The sequence below is a fragment of the Diadema antillarum genome, unplaced genomic scaffold (genome assembly GCF_040938485.1).
Source record: "Diadema antillarum isolate AM-2024a unplaced genomic scaffold, OU_Dant_1.0 scf00000166, whole genome shotgun sequence".
Classification (NCBI taxonomy): domain Eukaryota; kingdom Metazoa; phylum Echinodermata; class Echinoidea; order Diadematoida; family Diadematidae; genus Diadema; species Diadema antillarum.
Genome location: NW_027271055.1, coordinates 1,234,485 through 1,258,437, shown reverse-complemented (window position 1 = coordinate 1,258,437; position 23,953 = coordinate 1,234,485). Strand labels below are relative to the sequence as shown.

At 40.2% G+C, this 23,953-nt stretch overlaps 1 protein-coding gene across 1 annotated transcript in view; it reads left to right on the top strand.

Annotated features, from left to right (window-relative positions):
• Window positions 1-23,401, top strand: part of LOC139722497 (nose resistant to fluoxetine protein 6-like) — a 48,402-nt gene extending 25,001 nt beyond the window's left edge. Inside the window, exons 4-12 of the mRNA XM_071633786.1 lie at window positions 920-1,012; window positions 1,520-1,691; window positions 4,512-4,591; window positions 14,846-14,944; window positions 15,388-15,434; window positions 20,010-20,236; window positions 22,136-22,325; window positions 22,899-23,041; window positions 23,255-23,401. Of these exons, the coding sequence (XP_071489887.1) occupies window positions 920-1,012; window positions 1,520-1,691; window positions 4,512-4,591; window positions 14,846-14,944; window positions 15,388-15,434; window positions 20,010-20,236; window positions 22,136-22,325; window positions 22,899-23,041; window positions 23,255-23,401 (1,198 nt within the window). The remainder of the gene's footprint in view (window positions 1-919; window positions 1,013-1,519; window positions 1,692-4,511; window positions 4,592-14,845; window positions 14,945-15,387; window positions 15,435-20,009; window positions 20,237-22,135; window positions 22,326-22,898; window positions 23,042-23,254) is intronic.
• Window positions 23,402-23,953: the final 552 nt, after the last annotated feature.

Sequence of the window (23,953 nt, the reverse complement as noted above, 5' to 3'; positions counted from 1 at the left end):
CACGTGACGTTTTTTTTTTTTTTCGCAAAAACTGCAACGAGGTCCTCCAAAAATTTGATATTTGGGGGAGTTTCTAGAAGCGATAAAAACCGGAACGACACTGAAAACATATTCACATTGATAATCATGACATGCATTTTTCATTTCTTTTGCATATTAAAACATTTTGCACGCATTTTATTAGGTCTTTAAGCATGGGTAAAACATTCGGGCTGGCCAAAAGAATGTACCCGAATGTTTGGAACGCACTCAGAATGTCTCCAGAATTTATAGAATGCACTTCGAATATGCAGGAATGCAGGAATAATTTTCATTCCAACGGCATTCCGGCTCATCCCGCCTCTAGTGTGACGGGAGTATTAGTGGTGTCGTTTTAAGCTCAGCGGTCATTAAAAAAGATATGAAAATATCTCGCGAATGTCTGGTCGTTATTTCCTCGTGAATCGTTTTAAAAAATGTCTTGAAAACCTCGGCATAAGCGCACAACCTCGCAATACGTGCACAATGTTCGCAAAGTGAAGCACCCAAACGGATCACGACAGTTTGGAAAATGTCTTGAGTTTTTTGTTATTTCTTTTAGCGAAATCTTCGAGATTCTTGCGATCAGTTTGCGACACATCTGGCAAAACTGTCAGCATGCATTTTGAAACGTTCTCACATTTGTTCTCACAGTTGTTCCTAAATATGGGCCAAACGTTCGTGAGAATGCTTGGCCCATATTTAGGAACAAAATGTGCACCACGTTATGTCTGACCTCTGTACAAGACTGACGTGTCTGACATTATATTAGTGTCATATACAAAAAAACAAACAAAGAACAAATAAAAACTGTCTCACAGTTTTGCTGTCTGGTTAAGTGAATCAAATAAACGCAAAGTTTGTCTCCGACTTTCATCTCTCCCCCTCTCGTGCTTCCTAGCGGATTTCTTCTGACATACCTCACTCTCAAAAGGATGAAGGCTAGTGATGGAAAGATGGACTGGATATGGTTCTACCTCCACAGACACTTCAGGTACTAAAGATTTGACACAAAATGTACAATGAGCCTGACCACTTCATAAACATCACTTATCAAGATGGAGAATGGATGGAGAATCTCATTTTTTTTCCTTGCAAGATATGGCAGAGTTTTAAGAGCACGAGTAAAGTACGTACCTACGTGTTTTTGTAAAGTATTTTCATCAATGTCGTGATGATGGGGCTAGATATGTCGATACTTATAATGCACAAAAGATTCACCCTTTACGTGATGGACGTTATCACAGGAAATTACTAATGTTTATGATAGAATATATTGGTGTAATCTATTCTATACAGATGTACATTGATCTGCTCGATGGGATAGGAATACGCATACTAGTATTATCACGACCAAACTACACCTGACATGCATGATGTTATAGTTTCGTGGTAGGACAAAAGTAATTATGTGTGCAATACTCGCAAGGTAGTTGTCACCTCCATATCATTTTACCTTGATTTTCCTCCTGCTCTTTCACTGTTCTTTATTGATTTACAGATTAACCCCGGCCCTGGCTATGCTTATGCTTATCTGGATGTTCATTTTTCCTGAGATGAATCAAGGCCCATTTTGGTACCGTACAGAGGAAAACATTGACTCATGCCGCCGCTACTGGTGGACTGACATTCTCTACATCAATAATTTTTTCCCAACCAACGTGTGGGATCAGGTAATTAGGCATAAGCTTTATAGCATTTGCATAGTCACAGGGTGCAACATTTTTTTTGTCCCCGCCGAACGAGTTCGAGCAGGGGACTATGAAACGGGCTCCGTACGTGTGTGTCTGTGCGTTCGTCCGTGCGTCCGTCCGTCCGTGTGTGCGTCCGTGTGTGATCAAAATGTTCAATTTGCTACTTCTCTGTCATTTGTGAGCCAATTTTTATTTTGTTTGCTTTATATGATAGCACTACATGGGAGCTTTAAAACTTCTACGCAGAATTTCAGTTGTGACCTATGACCTTGACCTTTGACCTATATTGTACATTTTGCTACAAAATGCTACTCCTTGGCCATTTCTAACCCGATTTCGATTCCGTTTGCTTTATGTGATGGCACTAGGTGAGGGCTTCAAAACTTCTTCACAGAATTTTGACCGTTGACTTCTTTGACCTTTGACCTTGATTTTTGACCTGTATTGTACATTTTGCTCCAAATGCTGCTCCTTCGCCATTTCTAACCCGATTTCGATTCCGTTTGCTTTATGTGATGGCACTAGGTGAGGGCTTCAAAACTTGTACACAGAATTTTGACCTTTGACTTCTTTGACCTTTAACCTTGATTTTTGACCTGTATTGTACATTTTGCTACAAAATGCTACTCCTCCGCCATTTCTAACCCAATTTCGATTCCGTTTGCCTTATGTGATGGCACTAGGTGAGGGCTTCAAAACTTCTACACAGAATTTTGACCTTTAACTTCTTTGACCTTTGACCTTGATTTTTGATCTATATTGTACATTTTGCTACAAAATGCTACTTCCGGCGGGGACATATATTACGCATCGCGTAATTTCTACTTTTCCTTGTTTTAATGGCTATACACATCACCTCCTGCTATTCAGTGAACATTTGCGTGTGTATAATGGACAATGTCCTTTTAAAAGATTCAAGCGTCTTCACGTGGCGCAATCCGGAATGCCTTCGTGCAGAGGACGTAGGCCTACAGACCCAGGGCGCTATCTTAGCAAACCGCAACAGTGACTTTTGATAAAACTTTACCTGGAAAAGATTTTAAAAATGCAACCGTTTCCTATTGACCATTCCCATTGACCGTTTCCTATTGTAACATGAATCTCCAGCTAAAATCACCTAATATAGTTTCCGAAACCGCCCGAAGAAAATTGAAACCATAGACCATCAAAGCCTATTATACTCCACTTAATTTGGAGAGCCTTTCATCGTACACCGAGCTCCCAAAATCTAAATATTTAACGAAATCTCCACAGGGAAGATGAAAACATGGACATTTTGATGCAAAAAGTGCAACTCGTTCCTCTCATGGAATAATTACAAATTTAGTATCATTGTACGCAAAAGCTTTTATTAAAGTTGCGTTAAAATTAGTTCCAATGTTAACTTTACGTAGTTAAAGATAATAAAAAGTTTTGGTACCTCAAAAGCTTCCCTGAATTTCCTTGTCTTGGTTTGTGTTTCATGTTAAAGTACGTTGTCTGTGAGAATTACTCGCCCCAAAGTGCTCTCATGTCTTAGTAATCATGCAATAATGGTTTCGTACCAGAGCCGACGCTGACCAGCGTCGATAAATATTGTACGAAACCACTGACTGCGACCAGCAGCGTGCAGCCCATTGTACGCATAGCTAACTGCGACCAGCAGCCCCATACGCATAGCGTAATGGGGCTTCGCATTGTAGCATTCAGGATCATGACAGAATTAGTATCGCGGGTAAATGTCAACTTAAAATCCAAATTTTTTTTCGATTTGAAGACTTACCAATTAAGTTGAAGTATTGAAAACATGCTTCGAACAACGTTTGGTTCTGCCAATAGTCCCTTTCTGTTCGAATTGATGACTGAATGTGACTCGGTTGAGAGGACCTTGGGAGAGCTACATACACTGGATACCATGGCCAGCGCATGCGCACACAAACATCTTATCCGTTCATGGATTTGAAATTTGTGTGCATATCGCATGTGATGTGTTCGCATGCACTGGCTGTAGTATTCAGTGTACTGTATGTAGCTCTCCTAAGGTCCTGTCGACTGAGTCACATTCAGTCATCAATTCGAACAGAAAGGGACTATAGGCAGAACCAAACGTTGCCCGAAGCCTGTTTTCAATACTTCAAATTAATTGGTAAGTCTTCAAATTGAAGAATTTATGGGATTTTAAGTTGACATTTACCCTGCGATACTAAATCTGTCATGATCCTGAATGCTACAATGCGAAGCCCGATTACGCTTTGCGTATGGGACTGCTGGTCGCTATGCGTATGGGGCTGCTGATCGCAGTTAATTGCATGATTACTAAGACATGAGAGCACTTTGGGGCTAGTAAGTCTCACAGTGTTAGTTATATGAAAGGTACTTTAACCTGAAACACAAACTAAGACAAGGAAATTCAAGGACACTTTTGAGGTACCAAAACTTTTTATTATCTTTAAACGAGTTCGCACCGGGTGTACGGAGCAGATACGCACAACTTTTTCATGAAAGTAAAATCATCCATTTTAGAACTAGGTCCTACATAGTTTGTCATCGGTATAATAGTTATTTAAAGTGAAGTTTCATCTTGGTAGTACCGATCTAAAACATTATATGGTAAGTTTTGAGGAATGATACTGCATAAAAGAGCAGAGGGTAGGGCTTAAACTACTTGAATGTATGGAATATTTAATCATAAGTTTTTGACGACGTCATGTTTGAATCCTGGAACCATAGCCAGCCTGTTCAAACCATGTATAATATGTGTCAGTGACACTTACTTTAGTTTGTTCGAAATATTTTTCTTTCTGTCTATTTCCATTTTAGTGCATTGGCTGGGCTTGGTATCTTGCCTGTGACATGCAGTTCTACTACCTAAGTCCTCTACTCCTGATTCCTCTGTACAGGTTTGTTCATTCCCCGCCTTTATCCTGCATCGGCCGGTAGACGTGCCGGTTATGTAGGCTCTACCCCCAGGGAAGTAGTTTCAAGACTAAGGAACCATTCAAGTTGAAGCCGTCTTCCAACAATATTCGATATATTCGAATTCCCAAGAGCTGCATGTTCTGCAAGCGCTGACAGAGAAGGGAGCGGGGGCTGTCTCCCGCCGGCCCCTGAGCTCCTTCTCGCTCATCAACCCTCAGTTCGTTTGTCATGCAATTACCACCAAAAAAATATATGAATAAATAAATGAATGAAGAATGAATGAATGAATGAATGAATAAATAAATAAATAAATAAATAAATAATTGATTAAACCAAAAACGAACAAACAAACAAACAAACAAAACATTCTTTAAACTTTCATTCAAACAGACATTGCGCATTCGGAATCCGCACTTTCACTGACGATTATTATTGTGCAATGCCTAAAACACAATATTGTAATATAACCGGATTTCTCCAGTTACTGTGGGATCTTTATTGGGTATGCTCGCGGACACCTCACTCGGACTCACAACGATCACATCATATCGCATCATCACGTAGAGAAAGCATCAATAATTATTCACCGAGAAGACAATCGAAGTGCGTGCGAAGAAGAACTTTATTACCGTACTCGCCAATCCGGCTACCCGTCAGGACCAGTCGCCTGACACGATGCACCACTGTATCGCCGCACGAATGGCCGATACACACAGCGTTACAAGACTTTATAGTGTACAATACACTACAAGACCACGGGGGGACTCCGCGGACACGTCCGCCCCCGACGAGCGTCAGCTCACCACTCCTCGCTCCTTCTACCCGAGCGAGAGTATAACCACGTGCGACCCGTGACCCCCATCGAAACTCAAACGGTCATGGGGTCACCGCACGCCCCCTACGTCCTAACCAGACGTACCAGAGACACCAACTTCAGTGCTCTAACCTCATTTCATTACACAGCCCCTCCCTAAGACTAGTCAGTCCCTTGACTAGGGCAACTCGGGCTTTACATAAACAATGAAATGACCGAAACCGGATACTACAATCCCGTATCCCACACAAACAGAAACATAAACAATAACGCGAGAACAACATTTTTACATAAACTTCACAGATTAGCGTAAGCACATTTACCTATTCTTACACGCTAAAACAACCAAGTGTATGACGTACATACGCGAAACACTGGTTCGCAACTTTGCATTTACATGTATTTACATAACTTAATAAACACACACAAAAAAGATGTGAAAACTGCATCATTACTGAACAAGCGAGGTATTTATCACTAGGCCTATGTATCATGGTCTCCCGCCTAGCTTAAACAACGAACGCAGAAGTTACCTTCCAAAAGTATAGCTTTTCCGATAGTTTACATTGTATTTACACGTATTTACACACACACACACACACAAAAATAAACAAAGCTCTCTTAATAGCAGTCCACATTTTAAAGACAAATAGAACACTGTAACGTCATAAGTCGTTGCGCCTTCCGCTAGGGGTTCTCGTCCTGCACTCCAACCATAGCGTCTCCAGAGAATTCCTTGCGCCGCCCCACTTGTTGTAGCAGATACCCTTATCGTAAGTCTTCTCGCAGACCACATGACAGATATGACAATACGTCACTGCTGGTTCAACCTGTCGAAGTAGCACATGGCGTTGCAGGTATGATGCACCTATTGCAGGAATCCCGCAGTTTCCTACATTATATACATTAAGTTGCGGCTGTACACGAGTCACTACAATCACCTGGCGCTCTACCCAGCATCCCTGATACGAGTCATCGCATCGCTGAGGAGAGTTTCGCTTCCTTGGTTGATTGCGCCGGAGATCAGTATGGAAAACGTCGGAGAAATGGATTCATCTTTGCCGGTGTGCAAATCGATAGGGTCAGACTCTGGTCGAACGTCTGCAGCTTCGTTGAGGAACTTCCGAGGTGAATGGTGCCACGAGCATAGGCGCCGGAAGTGGGGGGGGGGGGGGGGGGGGCAGGGGGGGCGGCCGCCCCCCCAATCCAAAAAGTGGGGGGGCAAAACGCATTTTTGCCCCCCCAAAAAGCCCCCCCCCCCAAAAAAAAAAAAAAAATAATAATAATAATAATAAAAATGAATGAATAAACAAATAAAATAAAATAGATATGTATATATATTAATAAAAGGGAAAAAATATGGCTACAAACGGCAGCTTTTTACTGTAAAATGTCAAAATTTTCGAGCTCGCTCGCATCCAGCAGTTGAGCCCGGTGCGCCTCCCCCTTAATTTCTAAAGCGAAAAACATAGCTACGACGGCAGTTGTTGGACTCTAGAATGTCAAAATTTTCAAGCTCGCTCGCATTGAATCGTTATGCCATTCTCCTAATGTTGCTGACAGTAATTGCCAGTAGTTGCGCCCGATGCCCCCACCCCTTAATTTCCAAAGCGAAAGATAAGATATAGCTACAAACGGGAGTTTTGGGACTGTAAAATGTCAAAATTTTCAAGCTCGCTCGCTTCGCTCGCTCGCATTGAATCGTTATGCCACTCTCCTAATGTTGCTGCCAGTAATTGCCAGCAGTTGCGCCCGATGCCCCCCTTAATTTCCAAAGCGAAAGGTATAGTTACAAACGGGAGTTTTTGGACTGTAACATGTCAAAATTTTCAAGCTCGCTCGCTTCGCTCGCTCGCATTGAATCGTTATGCCACTCTCCTAACGTTGCTGCCAGTAATTGCCAGCAGTTGCGCCCGATGCCCCCCCCTTAATTTCCAAAGCGAAAGATATAGCTACAAACGGGAGTTTTTGGACTGTATAACATGTCAAAAGTTTCAAACTCGCTCGCTTCGCTCGCTCGCATTGAATCGTTATGCCACTCTCCTAACGTTACTGCCAGTAATTGCCAGTAGTTGCGCCCGATGCCCCCCCCCTTAATTTCCAAAGCGAAAGATATAGCTACAAACGGGAGTTTTTGGACTGTAAAATGTCAAAATTCTCAAGCTCGCTCGCTTTGCTCGCTCGCATTGAATCGTTATGCCATTCTCCTAATGTTGCTGCCAGTAATTGCCAGCAGTTGCGCCCGATGCGCCGCCCCATTAATTTCCAAAGTGAAAGATATACTGTAGCTACAAACCCCTTTTTGGGACTGTAGAATGTCAACATTTTCAAGCTTGCTCGCTTCGCTCGCTCGCATTGAATCATTATGCCATTCTCCTAATGTTGCTGCCAATAATTGCCAGCAGTTGCGCCCGATGCGCTCCCATTTATTTCCAAAACGAAATATATAGCTACAAAACTCCAGTTTTGGAACTGCAGGATATCAAAATTTTCAAGCTCGCTCGCTTCGCTCGCTCGCGTTTTATTGTTATGCCATTCACCTTATGTTGCTGACAGTATATAATTTTTCGATCGTTTCACACCGTCATTCCATAATCCATGTAAGGAAAACTTACAATGTTCCTCAATGACTGCGTTGTTGAATGTATCACATTCCGTAATGTATTGTAGTCCCATTATTGCTCACGCACACACGCACAAGCATACAGACCGTCAAAATTACTTTATGGTTCCCCCCATGTTTCGACCCACCGTACGCCACTTTATATATATATATATATATATATATATATATATATATATAATAGATGTGTGTGCGGGTGCGTGTGTGTGTGTGTGTGTATGTGTATATTGTGTAACATATGCATGGTCTAATCTTGAGCCCCCTCCAATGTTTGCCCCCCCAATCCAAAACTGCTTCCGGCGCGCCTGGCCACGAGGACATGACGATCCGGCTCCTGTAAAGGAGCATCAATACCTCCACCAACCTCGATCAAAGACTGTAACAACGGCTCACCAAAGCACTGTTTCATTCGAGCCAGGTGCATAAAGCTTTTCTTTCCGATGTTTTCTCTTGTGTTCGGCAGGTCACGTCCGACAACCTTCCTACAACCAGGAACGGACCTTGTCATTTCCGTTGTCATGATGTGTAGCAACGCAGAATTGCATTAAAATGCACCAGGAACAGAGTTTCGGTCTGATCGTGAAAACATGCATGTGCACGCATAGCAGGCATTCGATTTGAAGGCACTGCTAACGACACTGCAGGCATAGCAGGCATTCAATGTGAAGGCACCGCTGGCACTACAGGCGCTACTATTTCTTTTTGACGAGTAGGGTCCTACTGTATTTTCTTCCGGCGTAGACTTCTGCCTCTCATACGACTTCAACTTCATGATGTCGGTATTGACAGATGAACTTGCAGGCATACCGGGCATTCAATTTGAAGGCACCGCTGACACTGCATGCGCTATAGGGTCCTCTTGACAGGCGCTATTCTCTCTTTATCTTCTCCAGGCTGCGTAAAGTCTAAAACAATACAGGCGCCTTCGCCGGCAAGCGCCTTTCCCCTGCAGGCGCCTTCGCTCGCAGGCGCCTTTCCCCTGCAGGCGCCTCCGCCTGCAGGCGTCCTTCACTGCAGGCGCCTTCCCCTGCAGGCGCCTTTCACCTGCAGGAGCCTTTCAACTTCAACTGCAGGCGCCTTTCACCTGCAAGCGTCTTTCACCTGCAGGACGAAATATACGCAAGATGAATTTACTGATCCAGACTCACCCTGCAGGCAACGAAAAATATAGTAGGCATTCGTAACGAGGGCACTACTATAGCACTGCAGGATTAATCATCTCTCCTCTAATGCAAAATATGTCACAATAACATGAAAATGATCGTTATAGCAGTCTCCTGGTCCACGCAACCCATCCCACCGCTGCCACCAATGTAATATAACCGGATTTCTCCAGTTACTGTGGGATCTTTATTGGGTATGCTCGCGGACACCTCACTCGGACTCACAACGATCACATCATATCGCATCATCACGTAGAGAAAGCATCAATAATTATTCACCGAGAAGACAATCGAAGTGCGTGCGAAGAAGAACTTTATTACCGTACTCGCCAATCCGGCTACCCGTCAGGACCAGTCGCCTGACACGATGCACCACTGTATCGCCGCACGAATGGCCGATACACACAGCGTTACAAGACTTTATAGTGTACAATACACTACAAGACCACGGGGGGACTCCGCGGACACGTCCGCCCCCGACGAGCGTCAGCTCACCACTCCTCGCTCCTTCTACCCGAGCGAGAGTATAACCACGTGCGACCCGTGACCCCCATCGAAACTCAAACGGTCATGGGGTCACCGCACGCCCCCTACGTCCTAACCAGACGTACCAGAGACACCAACTTCAGTGCTCTAACCTCATTTCATTACAATATTATCAAGTCCCCTTTTGTTATCAAGAACTAATAAGTCCAGGAAATTAATGATAACTCTGCAAATTAATCCATGGATTAGTGATACAATAAGTCCGTTTTCTCAAGAGACATATTAAGATAGGCCTAGTACTTCCGAATTGATAGGTTTTCCGGGTCATTTACACTTTTGTGTCAATCCAATTCATGAATGTGCATTCAAATTCACACAGCGCACGCACGCGAAAGCATTCGGGCATTCAAATTCAAAATTCATTTATGGGGCGTTCTATTTCGTTTTCGTCAAATCAAATTCACGCTTGGGCGTTCAATTTCCAAATGCGAATTAATGCCAGCATTGCATTTCCTACTCTTGCATTCAATTTCACGCGATAGCCAAGTGTATAGTCCCGACGAGGTTTTTTGGAGCGTTCAATTTCATCTTCAGAAGATCAAGTTCCTACTCCGAGCAATTTTAATGGAGTAGACTTTTTAAAGAAAGGATAAATGACATACACAATTAACTCATGAAAGGCTCGCATATAGTGTAACTATGTTTGTTTGAATGTTCTTCATTGTTGTGTATTCATGTATTCTTTGTTTTTCATCTCAATATGGTTAATGTTAAATTGTGAGGTCCAATCAGCAGTGCATCCAAACAAGAAAGGACAACCATATCATATTCCTTGGTGATAATACATGTTGACAACGCCCAAACACTTTATGATAATCTCTCGCTTGGTTTCGGCAAAAAAGGCACGAGGTGCATCGCTGCGCTGTGGCTATAGCATTTTGTCAATGCCCTCTCGCTGTACGGTGAAGTGGGGGTGAGTGGGATTGCGCGCTGCCGTTCGCTAGCCTGTTAAATAGACGTCTCGCATGCAGCGAGAGGGCCTTGACTAAAGGCTACGCTATGGCATGATGACCAGCTCAGCATGCAGCGCGCTTTTACAATATTGAGGCAGTTCGCTTCGGTAAATGATCTTTCCGAGGTAAAATGGTACATTTCAGAGATGTCGGGTTATAGTCTCTTTCCAATGTGCATTATATTCCCAGATACAATACGAAATACAATACAATACAAGAACACTTGAACTTTTAAATGTCCAAATGTAAGCAACTATCATATTCTACGTTTCTGCATTGTATAATATGTTTTTTTTTTCTTTGAGCACACACTGCAGAAAATTAGAGCTCATCCAGCAATTATCATTTTAACTGAGTCAACTATAAGTCAAGGAGATCAATTATAAAATAAAATGAATTACAAGTCTCTTTGTAAAACAAAAGAAAAAAACTAGAAGTGTCGCTAATATATGGCGACTGGTATGCCTCCGCCATTATGCATGGTTCTCCTTATAGGTCTATAGTACAATGTCTTGACAATTATCATGTGACAACAATTTCACATAATTGGCAAATTAATATTAAACCGTTGAGAACGAGTTCCGATAATACTCGAGCAGGTGTCTATGGGAAACCTGAGTATACTCGGGGAGGTGTCTATGGGAAATGCATGGTGTAGCAAAATCAGTCTGTCCTCAACGGGTTAAAATGACAGGTTTAATTGGATGAATGGCTATACTGTCTATGAGTGCAGGTATTTGGGGATGTGAGGATTTGAACCTGACTTTTGACCCTCCTTTTATTAGTTTAAGGAAGAAGTGAAATGTAGCACTTTCACTTGACCTCTGACCTTTAGGCAAGAAACTTCCAAGACAATCTCTATTGTCATGCAAACACTAAAGTTTCAAGAAATATCCTGCAGGCATTGCATGGATAAGAGGGAAATAGTGACATTTTGATGAGTTAACCTTGACCTTTGACCTTTGACCCATGACCCTAAATCCCCTAGATGACCACTGCCAGTTAGTACATGCATATGTACTAGGTTCCATGAAGAAACACAAGGCACAACTCCGCTTACTCATACATACACATGCAAAGTTTCATTAAGTCACCTCAAACCGTTTTTTAGTTACGCTGTCCACAAAAATTGATCACGGACAGACGGAAGGACGGACGGACGGACGGACGGAAGGACGGACGGAGGGACGGACAACCAGAAAACATAATTCCTCCGGCGACACTTCGGGGCGGAAGCATATTTAAAAAAAAAAAAAAAAAAAAAAAAAAAAAAAAAAAAAAAACCTAATGGCAGTTATTATATAAATAACGCACAGGTAAAAGGGATAATAGTGGAGATGCAGCGCGCACTCGAGGATATTTGCAATTGTAGTATGCGCAAGACGCAGCCGAGTGCATGTTGCACAAACACCAGATAGTGAGTTACATCTCCATTAACATCCCAAACTTAAACATGTGCATCAGAATTTACCTTATAACAGTTAGTTAGTTCATTTTATAGGTTAATACCAGTCACCTTCATGAATGATTTGCTTTTCAAAAAGCCAAGATGTCCGAAGGAATGCTCCAAACACACTGATAATACCATTCAAGAATCGTTTATTATTGTTTACGGTTCGAAAAGGTGATTGAGTTCGAGCTTGTAACTGAGTGTGCGCATTGTGATGCCGTTGAGCTTCATTCTGCGGCAAGCTACTCATTTTTATCCGCGTATCTCTGAGTGGAGCGGTCGTTAAAACGGGTGCACGTCACGAGACCGACACCCACGAGTCATACAGCCCACAAGTCATGCAGCTCACAAGTCATACAGCCCACGAGTCATACAGCTCACAAGTCATACAGCCCACTAGTTATACAGCACACGAGTTCGACCCTGAGTAAATAAAGCCCATGAGTTCGACATCAAGTAAAATAAGCCCATGAGTTATACATCCCATAAGTTCGACACGAGGCACAAAAGGCTCGCGAGACCGACACTGCGCTTAAAAGGCTCACGAGACCGACACCAGGCAAAAGAGGCCCACGAGACCGACACCAGGCAAAAGAGGCTCACGAGACCGACACTAAACAAAGAAGACCCACGAGACCGACAGGATGAACAGCGCCACCTATAGACCAATTAATTATACAGGGTGTCCAGATAATGGCATAAAGAAGGTATGAGAGATGGAAAAGGAGAGTTGCTAGGATATTACCTCGTCAATTGCCCTCCCTCACCCCCTGAACGGTCAAGATCTTTAATTGTGTTTGCGTATATATGTGCGTGTTTGTTAAAAAGTAAACACAATTTAGTAAAAGTGCATGAGATGTTTCAATATTACTTTCGAAAATCCCAAAACACCCTCTTTTCCCTATCTGAAAAGCTCATATCGGTATACACCTACTTAAAAAAATAATAAAATGATGCGGACATTCAGATCAACCAACTAGAATACCCAGGTATGAAATGAAGTTCACTACAGGAAAATTATTCACAAAATGGTCAGTGTTGTAGTGCACACCTGCTTCACATGATATGGGGGAGGGTAAGTAATCTGCAAAGGCGTTGAAATGGTATAAATTCACAGAAAATAATGTAATCGTCAAATTAGGCAGTGTTAAAAATTCAGAAAAAGAAGATGCATCCATGAAAGCAACTTTTCAATTCAATGAAAAATGTACCGTTTTGAAAAGAATTAGTATTATACAAACACAAGCCACTGAAATCGAAGTGAATCGCAATCAAAAAACAAAAAACAAAAAAACGTTTTCATCCGTCAAATTTCATACATCATAGTTAAAGAGAAAATTACAAATGAAACTCTAAGTAGGCGGGTATAATCATGCAGATAGGATATCTAATAACGCCTACTTAATTAATTTTGTGAAGCAAGAAAGAAAAGGGCGAAAAAAACTTACATCCTGTCCACCGTCTAATTAGAAATTGGGAAAGCCTATTAAATATAGCACGATGGCATCTAAAATCAAACCATTCATCGTTCTTGTCCTCTATCATTTTTCATACATTTTTTGAATGGTGGTCCTATGAAGAGGACAATTTTATTAAAAAAAAAAAAAAATAAGAATTATGTCTCTCCTCGTAGCGTGACAAAATTGCCCCCCAAAAGCCACACGTGTACAAATACATACCTAATGTGGTTGATATGTAGGTGGTGCTGGTATTAGTAAGTTACAATCTTTCGCTCGACAGCGTAACGAAATTACACCCGCCAGTATGTACTTTTCCCTTTCATGGAGCACCCTGTACAGAGGCGTGTTTGTAATTTCCTTTTAGATGGGGCTGTTCATCCTGTCGGTCTCGTGAGCCTTCTTTGCCTAGTGTCGGTCTCGCTGGCTGTCTTTGCCTAGTGTCGGTCTCATGAGCCTCTTTTGCGTACTGTCGGTCTAGTGAGCCTTAATTGTGTAGTGACGGTCTCGTGGGCTTTCTTTGCTTAGTGTCGGTCTCGTGAGATTTTTGTTCCTAGTGTCGAACTCATGGGCTGTATGACTCGTGAGCCGTATAACTCATGGGCTGTATGACTCATGGACCTATTTTTGATGTCGGTCTCGTGGACCGTGGACTCGTGGGTGTCGGTCTCGTGGGATGACCCCGTTAGAACCGGTCATTAGCACGCAGTCAATTTAAAAACTTATGCCCGCTTTGCATGTTAGGCAAAAATTAAAGACTGGTCACATACTCAATTGCTCTCACCCAATCATTTATAATTAGGATCCATAATAACCATTTTATAAAACCGATTATTAGTGGGTCAGTCTTATCATTGATTTTACGATCAAACATAACACCCGCTGATAACACAGTAGGGCCCGAATTTATTGTGATTATCAGCGTAGATATCATTAGAAATGTGCAGAACTGTATAAACTGCCTATCCCATTGTATTCAGGAACGCTTCAACATCCATAATCTTCATGGTATGTTTTTTTCCTCAATGGTTTCGTTTTCCAGAAATAACGTTTTAAAAAAAAAATCAACAAGTATTGGTTAGCTAAGTGAAAAATAATATAGACTTCATTCTGCAGCTAAAAGTTTAATTCAGCAAATAAACTTCTGTACCGTATAGAGGCTACAATATGGCGGTAGGACCCCTACAATTTGCATACGTTTGATACCAGACTTTAATGATCTTATGCAGGTTTCCCAAGATTGGACTGGGCGCCGTTACCGCCACGTGTATTGCCAGCTTTATTACCACGGCTGTCATCGTATGGGAAAACGACTTCCAAATCCCTGAGTGAGTGAAGTAAACACCGTGAAATACACACACACACACACACACACACACACACATATACATATATATATATATATATATATATATATATATATATATACTATATATATATATATATACTATATATATATATATATATATATATATATATATATATATATTATGCCTATCCGAAGACCTTCCATCCATACACCATACTGCCATAAGGTGCTAAATCTATCATTATTTTTTTCCATGGATTTAGCGCCTTTTGCTTGCAAGCTCTTCTATACCCGCACACACACATATATATTGTATATACTAGTCAATGTACCCGTGGAATACTGAATCAGCCGAAGTGGGGCATGGGGGGGGGGGGGGGTGTGATGAAGTTATCGCAGTAGTTTGGTATGAATGATCTGTACTATCAGAGAGTACATTATATCATGCTTGTTTGGCTTCAGCCAGTGCCCAGAAATCCTCTATGGGGATTCCACCAGGGTCAACGGAGGTCAAATAATTGTTTTGCGCTACTCCTTGGTCCAATCCCCATTGAGAAATCCCCATTGAGGATATTTCTGGGGGAATCCCCATATAGGTAGGCCTACACCTGGGAAATCCCCATTGAGGATATTTCTGGGGAAATCCCAAGGAGTAGCGAAAAACAGTTATTTGACCTTTGACCCCAATGATCTTGACCTTTCCAAAAATGAACCCCTCATGGGCAATTTTTGAATCTGCATCTTGCCACTCACTAAGTTTGATGGAGATCGGACCAACAACCTGGGAGGAGTAGAGGAACAAACAGACAGGCAGACAGACAAACGTTGCTCGAATTATAGAGCTCACACCCATAAATATTTCCCCATAGGGATGTGTGTTAAAAATCAAATTTCAAAAAATTCTGTAAAATAGCCGGGAAAAATGAGGTGTTTTTAGCTTCACTAACCTGGATATCAGTGAGATACACCCTTTCATCCATCAAATTTTCAGGGTGGATTCTTCAGCCCAAATTCTGTCCAGGTGTCCGCAAAGCCAGACTACGAGTTCTTGTCACTCAAAAAATCACCTATTTTTTTCGTACACGTATACCCAATGAAATATAGTCCCTGAAAGAGCAGACTCAAATTCCATCAGAAAAGCTTTCATCTTCCAACTAAAACGCAGTTTGTAGAGGAATTCATACTCAATAATACAGCTCTTCAGTCTTTTGCCAAACTACATCATTGATTTTTAATGTTTTTTTTCTTCATTTATTTTGGTATCTTAGTACGAATTTGTGAAGGGGTCTGGGATATTCCATTGTATTTTACGGGTGTGAGCCCTATAGTGGAGGTCATATTTCTCATTTGAATTTTTAACATCACAAATATGTTTTTGATGATATTTGCCCCTACATTATATGGGAAATTACACATTTAAAGGTTATAAAGCTTTTCAAAGGGACACTTTTTGAAAATCATGCCCTTTGGGTTTTTTTTTTCGAATAAATCTTGCAGTGTTGATCAGTTCTTCATAAGATGAATACATAGATGCAGGCAGTAATCCTTGATTATGGGGGTGTCGTCATCACCTTATTGCCTACAAAGTACTTTAAAAGACTTTGTTTTGTCTAACAGACTAACTTTATGAATTTTGACCTGTTTCAGTGGTAGCCAAAACAAAGAAATACATGAGAATAACGAAGTCATTCAAAGTTTTGTGATAGTGATGACTGCTAATGTACAAAGATCTAGTACCACAACAACATTTAGAGAACACAAATTGTAGCCAAGCAGAGTGGGGGGGGGGGGGGGGGTAGAGGAGAGGGGTAGGGGGAGGGGTAGGAAGGAGAATGGGGGAGGGAGGAAGAGATCTGACACAATAGATCAACATAAACCAGCAGAACTTGTATGGGTTGAATACTTCCCATAGACTTGTGTGCATTGCATGCATCCTCTATAAGGCTCGCACCCATAAATATTTCCCCATAAGGATGTGTGTTAAAAATCAAATTTCAAAAGATTATGTTAAATAGCTGGGAGAAATGAGGTGTTTCAGCTTCACTAACCTGGATAAGTGAGATATACCCTTTCATCCATCAAATTTTCAGGGTGGATTCTTCAGCCCAAATTCTGTCCAGGTGTCCGCAAAGCCAGACTACGAGTTCTTGTCACTCAAAAAAAAAAAAAAAAAAATCACCGTAGTTTCCGTACACGTACCCAATGAAATATAGTCCCCTCAAATTCCATCAGAAAAGCTTCATCTTCCAACTAAAATGCAGTTTGTAGAGGAATTCATACTCAATATATACAGCTATTCAGTTTTTTTGCCAAACTACATCATTGATTTTTCATTAATTTTTTTTTCTTCATTTATTTTGGTATCTTTGGTACGAATTTGTGAAGGGGTCTGGGATATTCCATTGTATTTACGGGTGTGAGCCCGATAGTGTGATATATTTATCATACAGATGTTGACTGGTACGGGTTTGAATATATATTCTTTGGGCCGCCAGGGAGTTTTCCCGTGGGATTATATTTTCCCGAAGCAGACAGAGATATCGATCGAGGCTGCCATTTTCGATAGTAATCGCTTGCTTGTCACAGATAGCGTAGTCCCACTCCCTTATGTTGGTGTCATTGTTGGTATTTTAACCGTAAGAGGCCGACTGACATGGAAAAGTATATTCATTTGACCAGTTGGTGAAAAAATAATATAACGAGCTGGGAAAATATAACATTTACGATCCTCGCAAACAGTATTAAGTGACGAGCTGTCGACCAATCAAACCCTAGTAACTGTCATCTTATGTATGTCCATATACTATATATCAATACACTCTTAAAATAGTTGTGCAAAAAAAAAATGCCCAACTTTTAACCAACACGGGACAACGTACTGTCCACACAACTTATTGGTTAAAATCTGCCCAACTGATGTTGGGTAATGAGTTTGCTGTATGTGGTTGGGCAAATTAGATTGCCCATCAACTGTTGACCAATCAGACTTTACCCAACCTTGCAATTTCCCAACCGTTGGATATATTTTGAGTTGGGTAATCATTTGCCCAACCAATTTTACCCAATTAGATATTGTCCAACATCCGTTTGTCCAACTTTTTAAAGTTTGGTTAATCAAGCCCAGGTCGAAAAACCAGTTGCAATTTGTACTGGTACCAGTTAATTCCATGTTGAGGCAACTGGTTTTAATATGGAAATTGGAATGTGTAACTAGAATCAACTGGTGCATATCAACCGATATCCATATTCAACTGGTATCAACTGGTATTCATCCAACTGGAATTAACTGCGGTACCAGTTGTCAACTGGTATCAGCTGGAACCAACTGGGATCCAGTTGACAAAATTAATTTTGTGTTGAATTATTTGATGTATGGGTGTTTACCAGAACATGTGTATGTCAAGACATTGTTCATATCATTAAACCTATCATAATCCTACAGCTAGTCGTAAGCCTATACCCACAAGTACTACATCTAGGCTTAGCCTATACATCCTAGACCTAGTTAGTACCAGGAATATTTCATTCACATATACAGGGCCATTTAGTTGTAATGCTTTAAGACATGGTTACCATGTAGATTACACTTTTATTATAAAACTATTAAAATACTCATCAAAGGTACAAGTTGAAATTGTGAATATCACGGTAATAATATTCAATACATTTCTAATACATTTCAGACACTTCAAAGTTTATTGAAATCATTAAGAAAAAAACATTAAATTCAACAATACAATATGTATTTCATTTTTTTCACGAAGAGAATTTGAATAGCTTATGAATATTCATGACAAAAAACCCAGTAGAAACCAATAGAACCCAACTGGTATCAACTGGTATCAAAATTTCAGTGTTTTAGTTACTGGGTTTTAATCTGGAATGAAGTGGTAAGCAAGTCCAGTCAGGTATATGGTTTCTAAATTAGTCTTCTAACTACTTGCACACAAACCGACACACACGCACGTACACACACAAAACACAACGTAGCAATATTGTAGTTTAGTATCCTGTAGTTTGCTCCCACAGGCAGATACTCCCACAATGTTGATTTTTTAACCCCTCCGGTGTTGACGGAGTATTAAAGGGAAACGTAAAAAAATTATGTCAAAATACGTCCACAATGTAGCTCTTACTTGTATATATATAGACAATAGTAACTATGTCTGTGTGTGTGTGTGTGTGTGTGTGTTGTCCCCCCTCCCATTCCTAAAACGGAGAACACCCTATAGTAATTCTTGGTACTCCCTACAAAATCGTAAGGTTCGGCCATCCTCCCATACGTAGGCCTATACCACACACACACACACACACACACACACACACACACCGTCGCATACATACACACACGCGTACACGCACATACTTTTTTAATTGTCCATGAAAATTTACCAACTTAGAAAGAAACGTATAATAGCAAAATTCTCCAAATACTGGTAAGAAATACCCAGGCCTAATGTGCAAAATAATGATGGTAAATTATATAAGGCGAATTTCTACCCAAGTATCAGCTGCCCAACAAAAATTACCCAACACTCAAAGGGAATGCGTCACTTACACTACATCGGGGCAAAAAGTACCCAACTCTCCATCACCAATTCTTTTGGTAAACATTCACTCAATATATAAGTTAGAATAATTGCCCAATGTTGGTTTAATCACCTAAAGGCTCAATTTGATAATTGCCCGGCCAGAATGATGATTTTTTTTTTAACCAACCAACAATTACCCAACTAAATTTACTCAATATTTTAAAAGTGTGTTTATATATATATATATATATATATATATATAATACATCTTTCTTTGATGTTATTGGTCGACAGCTCGCCAAATGGTACTGTTTGCGAAGATGGTAAATGTTATATTTTCCCAGCTCGTTATATTTCACCAACTGGTCAAATGAATATATTGTTCAATATCTGTCGCCCTCTTGTGGTTGACTTTATAGACTGAGACTTGGTTCCTCCTGTTCCTTGCGGAGCAAGACACCCGGGTATAATAATTGTTGCTACTTGTCACATGAAATATGAAATTTAACCGCAGTTGGGAAGATGTGGGGATTTAGGATCTATGACACCCAGAAAATAAAGAGAATACTGTAGGCCCTATAAACACTATGAATGTGGTCATGTCTTGCACTGGATACGCTATTCTCCCCTGGAAAACTGCTATTAATAGAGCCGGCAACACCCTCAGACTGAACTTGGTGTACGACAAACCGTACTGTCGCGTCTCGCCATACTTGGTTGGTATGATGTTGGGCTACCTTATGCAACGCATCGGCAAGAGGAAGCTTACTTTGAAATCAGTGAGTTTCTGAAAAATCTTTATTTATTAACATGGACGTTAATAAAATAATAATCTTCTCCCTCATTAAGTCATTTCATTTTATTTTCATACATGACATATGAAAAATTTAATAGCAGAGATGTTATACATTGCCAGACTACGTCTGTTATCCTATTTTACTCGGCAACTGCAATACAGATTTATTACTTATTTGTCCATTCCACTCCTGTTTATTGTATTTCGTCCTTTGAAATATATTCCGCTCTTGTGCATTTTTGCTGAAGTTTCGTGCAATATAAATCGACCCTTTCGGACCACCTGCTTTGTTTGATGTTTTCTAATACACCAAACCTACAGGTAAATCGAAACATAACCTGAAGAAACAAACATTCTACTAACATTAATGCTGTTCTGTTTTGTCTGTATGCTAACGTATGATCCAAATAAAAAATAAACATAAAACTGACTGGTATCCGATCAGAAAAAAAAAATAACTGGTTCAGTATTTAAGTTTGTATTAAAAAATCATAGGCCTACTGTGGTATACATGTACAAACAAGCCTTTCTATAACCTTAGAAAGACTAAGAGGAATAGAGATAGGATGACCAGAGAAGGAGGCATACTTTTGTATATTGGAATAACTTCTGCAATTTTACATGCTTTCGGAAAAAAATACCAGTTGTGAGCGAGTGTATTCATGTAGAATTCACACGCTGTATCAGTTAACATTATCATTATTACGATACCGTAAACTATATTTATATATAACATTTCTATTCTTAATTGATGGAAAAATCACTTTGCTATCCAAGGGTTTTTAATTTTTGTTTTCAATTTTGGGGGTATGTTTGTCAAAACAAGAAAGAAATGCATTCCAAAACGTATCAAAAGCAATATGTGGCTCTGCGCAAAGTATATATCATCCCATGTTTCCGTGATGAAATCATCGTCAAGTGATGATTTATTTTCTAATGTGAATTTGTGCTTCTTATATCATATATGTTCTATTATTCATATTAATTTCAACACATGTACAATCAAATTCATGTCTATTGTACAATGTATATCAAATCAGGCCTTACTTTAAGCGATAACGAGTGTGGTAGGAACGGGGTGACTATACGCCGCCTCGTCCCCATCAGAACGGACAACAGAATATCCATCAATGTTATACAAAGGGGGAGATTTGTATGTAAAGCCATGTTTCTGTAACAGCAAATAACCGAAAACTTCATATTTATTTGCAGACAGTGGTAATTGCATATTTTCGTAATTCCTTAAAAGACTGCGAGCATATCGACGTCTAATACACCGAAAAAGTGCTCATTATTAGTAGCAAATTCTGAATTGAACTCGTCAGGTAAATAATACCGACATTGGACATTTCATGTGTATAATTCTAGTTACCCATGTCACCAATATGGACCATGACATTATGGACCACGGCAATGGCTTTTAATTTCTTATACATTACCATGCAAATCTAACTGATATTTTTACATTATTCACATGTTACCATTAAATTTGTTTTGCTCCTTATGTCCGTGTGAGACATTCCTAGCCAAACGATATATTACACACTGTGGTATTAAGATACTTACCGGAAAGGAACGAAATCTAATGCACTCAGTAGATAGATCCGACAAATTGATATTTATAATAATAACTATTGATCACATGTTGGTTTTCCTGTGCTCGTGAGGTGTACAGGGATGTCAACCGTAATTCCGTGCTATTAAAAAAATGTTACCAAGTTGGATTTATGGAATGTCTCACATTTTATTCCTACAACAAAATATTTGGGCTCTTCAATTTCTTCAAAATCTTCAATTTCATTGGTGTACTACTGTCGGATTCTATACATGACAGAGAAATTATCTTGTTTGAAGCATCGGTGTATGTCGAACCGATTTTCAGGTTGTTGTAGCTGGTGGGTGGATCACTGCTATCATACTGTACATGGTGGTGATCTACGGTCTCTACAATCTCTACCGTGGTGCGTCGACTTCAAGTTTAGCTGCCCGTGTCATGTACATCACCTTCTCCAGATTCATCTTTGCCCTCGCCCTTGCGTGGATCATATTTGCCTGTCACTATGGATACGGCGGTGAGCAGAAATACTGTCTTTGTTTAGTTCAGACAATTTTAGACATAGCTACAGCTAAGCCACGTTGTGTATTCTAATGATGAGTGTTATTTCGAACTACAACAAGTGAACAAAAAGGTGAAGCTAAGTGGATCGGAGACGTTTGCTCGTTATAGATTTCCTCGACTCTTTTTTTATAAATGGAATTTGAATGAGAAGTTTGCGAACTCACCATTGGTAAAATATCCTGAGGTGTCTGTGAAAGGCATTTTCCTCTTTTTTTTTTCTTCTACAAATTATAATATGTGCGAGGCAGCGATGATATTTCGTAAATCTCCTTTTTGACCCGTTGCTAATGAAAACAATGGTTTGTTTTTAAATACTATCATTTCTTTCCCCCTAACCTCCCACGTTCTGTATTTAGTTGAAAGTTGATTGCAACCGCACCTGAACAGTTGAAAGCTATTTGCAATTGCATCTGAAAGCTACATTGGAAATTGACGGGAAGTATTTGTCTGTAGAGGCCTATGTCTGTGTATACATATGGGTTTATTCTGTCTAAACTTTGTGTTTAAGAAATGTTTCTTTCCACAGGAGTGGTCAGCGACTTTCTGTCCTGGCGATTTTGGACACCTCTTAGCCGGCTTACATACTCCACATACCTGCTGCATCCTGTTCTTCAAAATGTGTATGGGTACGGCTCAGCCACACCAATCCACTGGTCTATCTTCAACTACGTGAGTATTACAATAATAGATAGATATTATAACAGCAGTTCATACATTGGCAATTCTTATTTTCACTGGAAATGACAAACTCCTTGAAGAAAACGTTTAGGAAATACACTCCATCAGTGGATTTATTAAGTTCTAAGAATCTGAAAATAGATGAATTTTGTAACGTATTGAAATTCAAGTAAGTTTCTTTCTTCACTCTTCTTGTCTTTCCAGATCATCTTCAGTGCAGCATTCATCTCGCTGAGCTACTTTTGCGCCCTCGCCATGTGTCTCCTTGTAGAATTCCCATTCATCAACCTGGGGAAGATGCTTATGACTGAAGTGAAAGGGGTCCGTGGGAATGGAAAACGCAAGAGATAAATTAGGGATGAACCAATTAATGAAATTTTCCTCAGGCACTGTTATGAAAAATCGAGTAAATGACGACCATCCAGTTTCAATTCCGCTTTAAAAATTTCCGACTGGGTAGAAAGAGGCAATTCCTTTTAGTGTTACATCTTGTAAGTCAGAAATCCAGGTATAGAAATTTGATCTTTATCTCAAATTGTATTCTAAATCAAAACGTATTTACTCATTACCACCTGGAAAAGGATGTAATTTCTCTATTTCATTCACAACCTATAAATGACCATTATTTTCTCGCATTATAATATCAGAAGGCAGAAGAAAAATTGCGATCAATTACGTGAATATCAAGTAATGTTATCAGCCTCAGTGAGGTCTGGCTGAAGAAACGTCATCTTCGTACCTTATTTCGATGGATTTTAACTAATTACAACTAAAGGATTGGTGAAAGAGGTGGTGGCGTAGGCTTTTACGTTGTAGCAACAAGTTTCGATTATGAATTGTGAAAGGAATATCATTATATCAGAATGTCTTAAGAGCATTTTTATTGAGGCTATAACTGGAAGG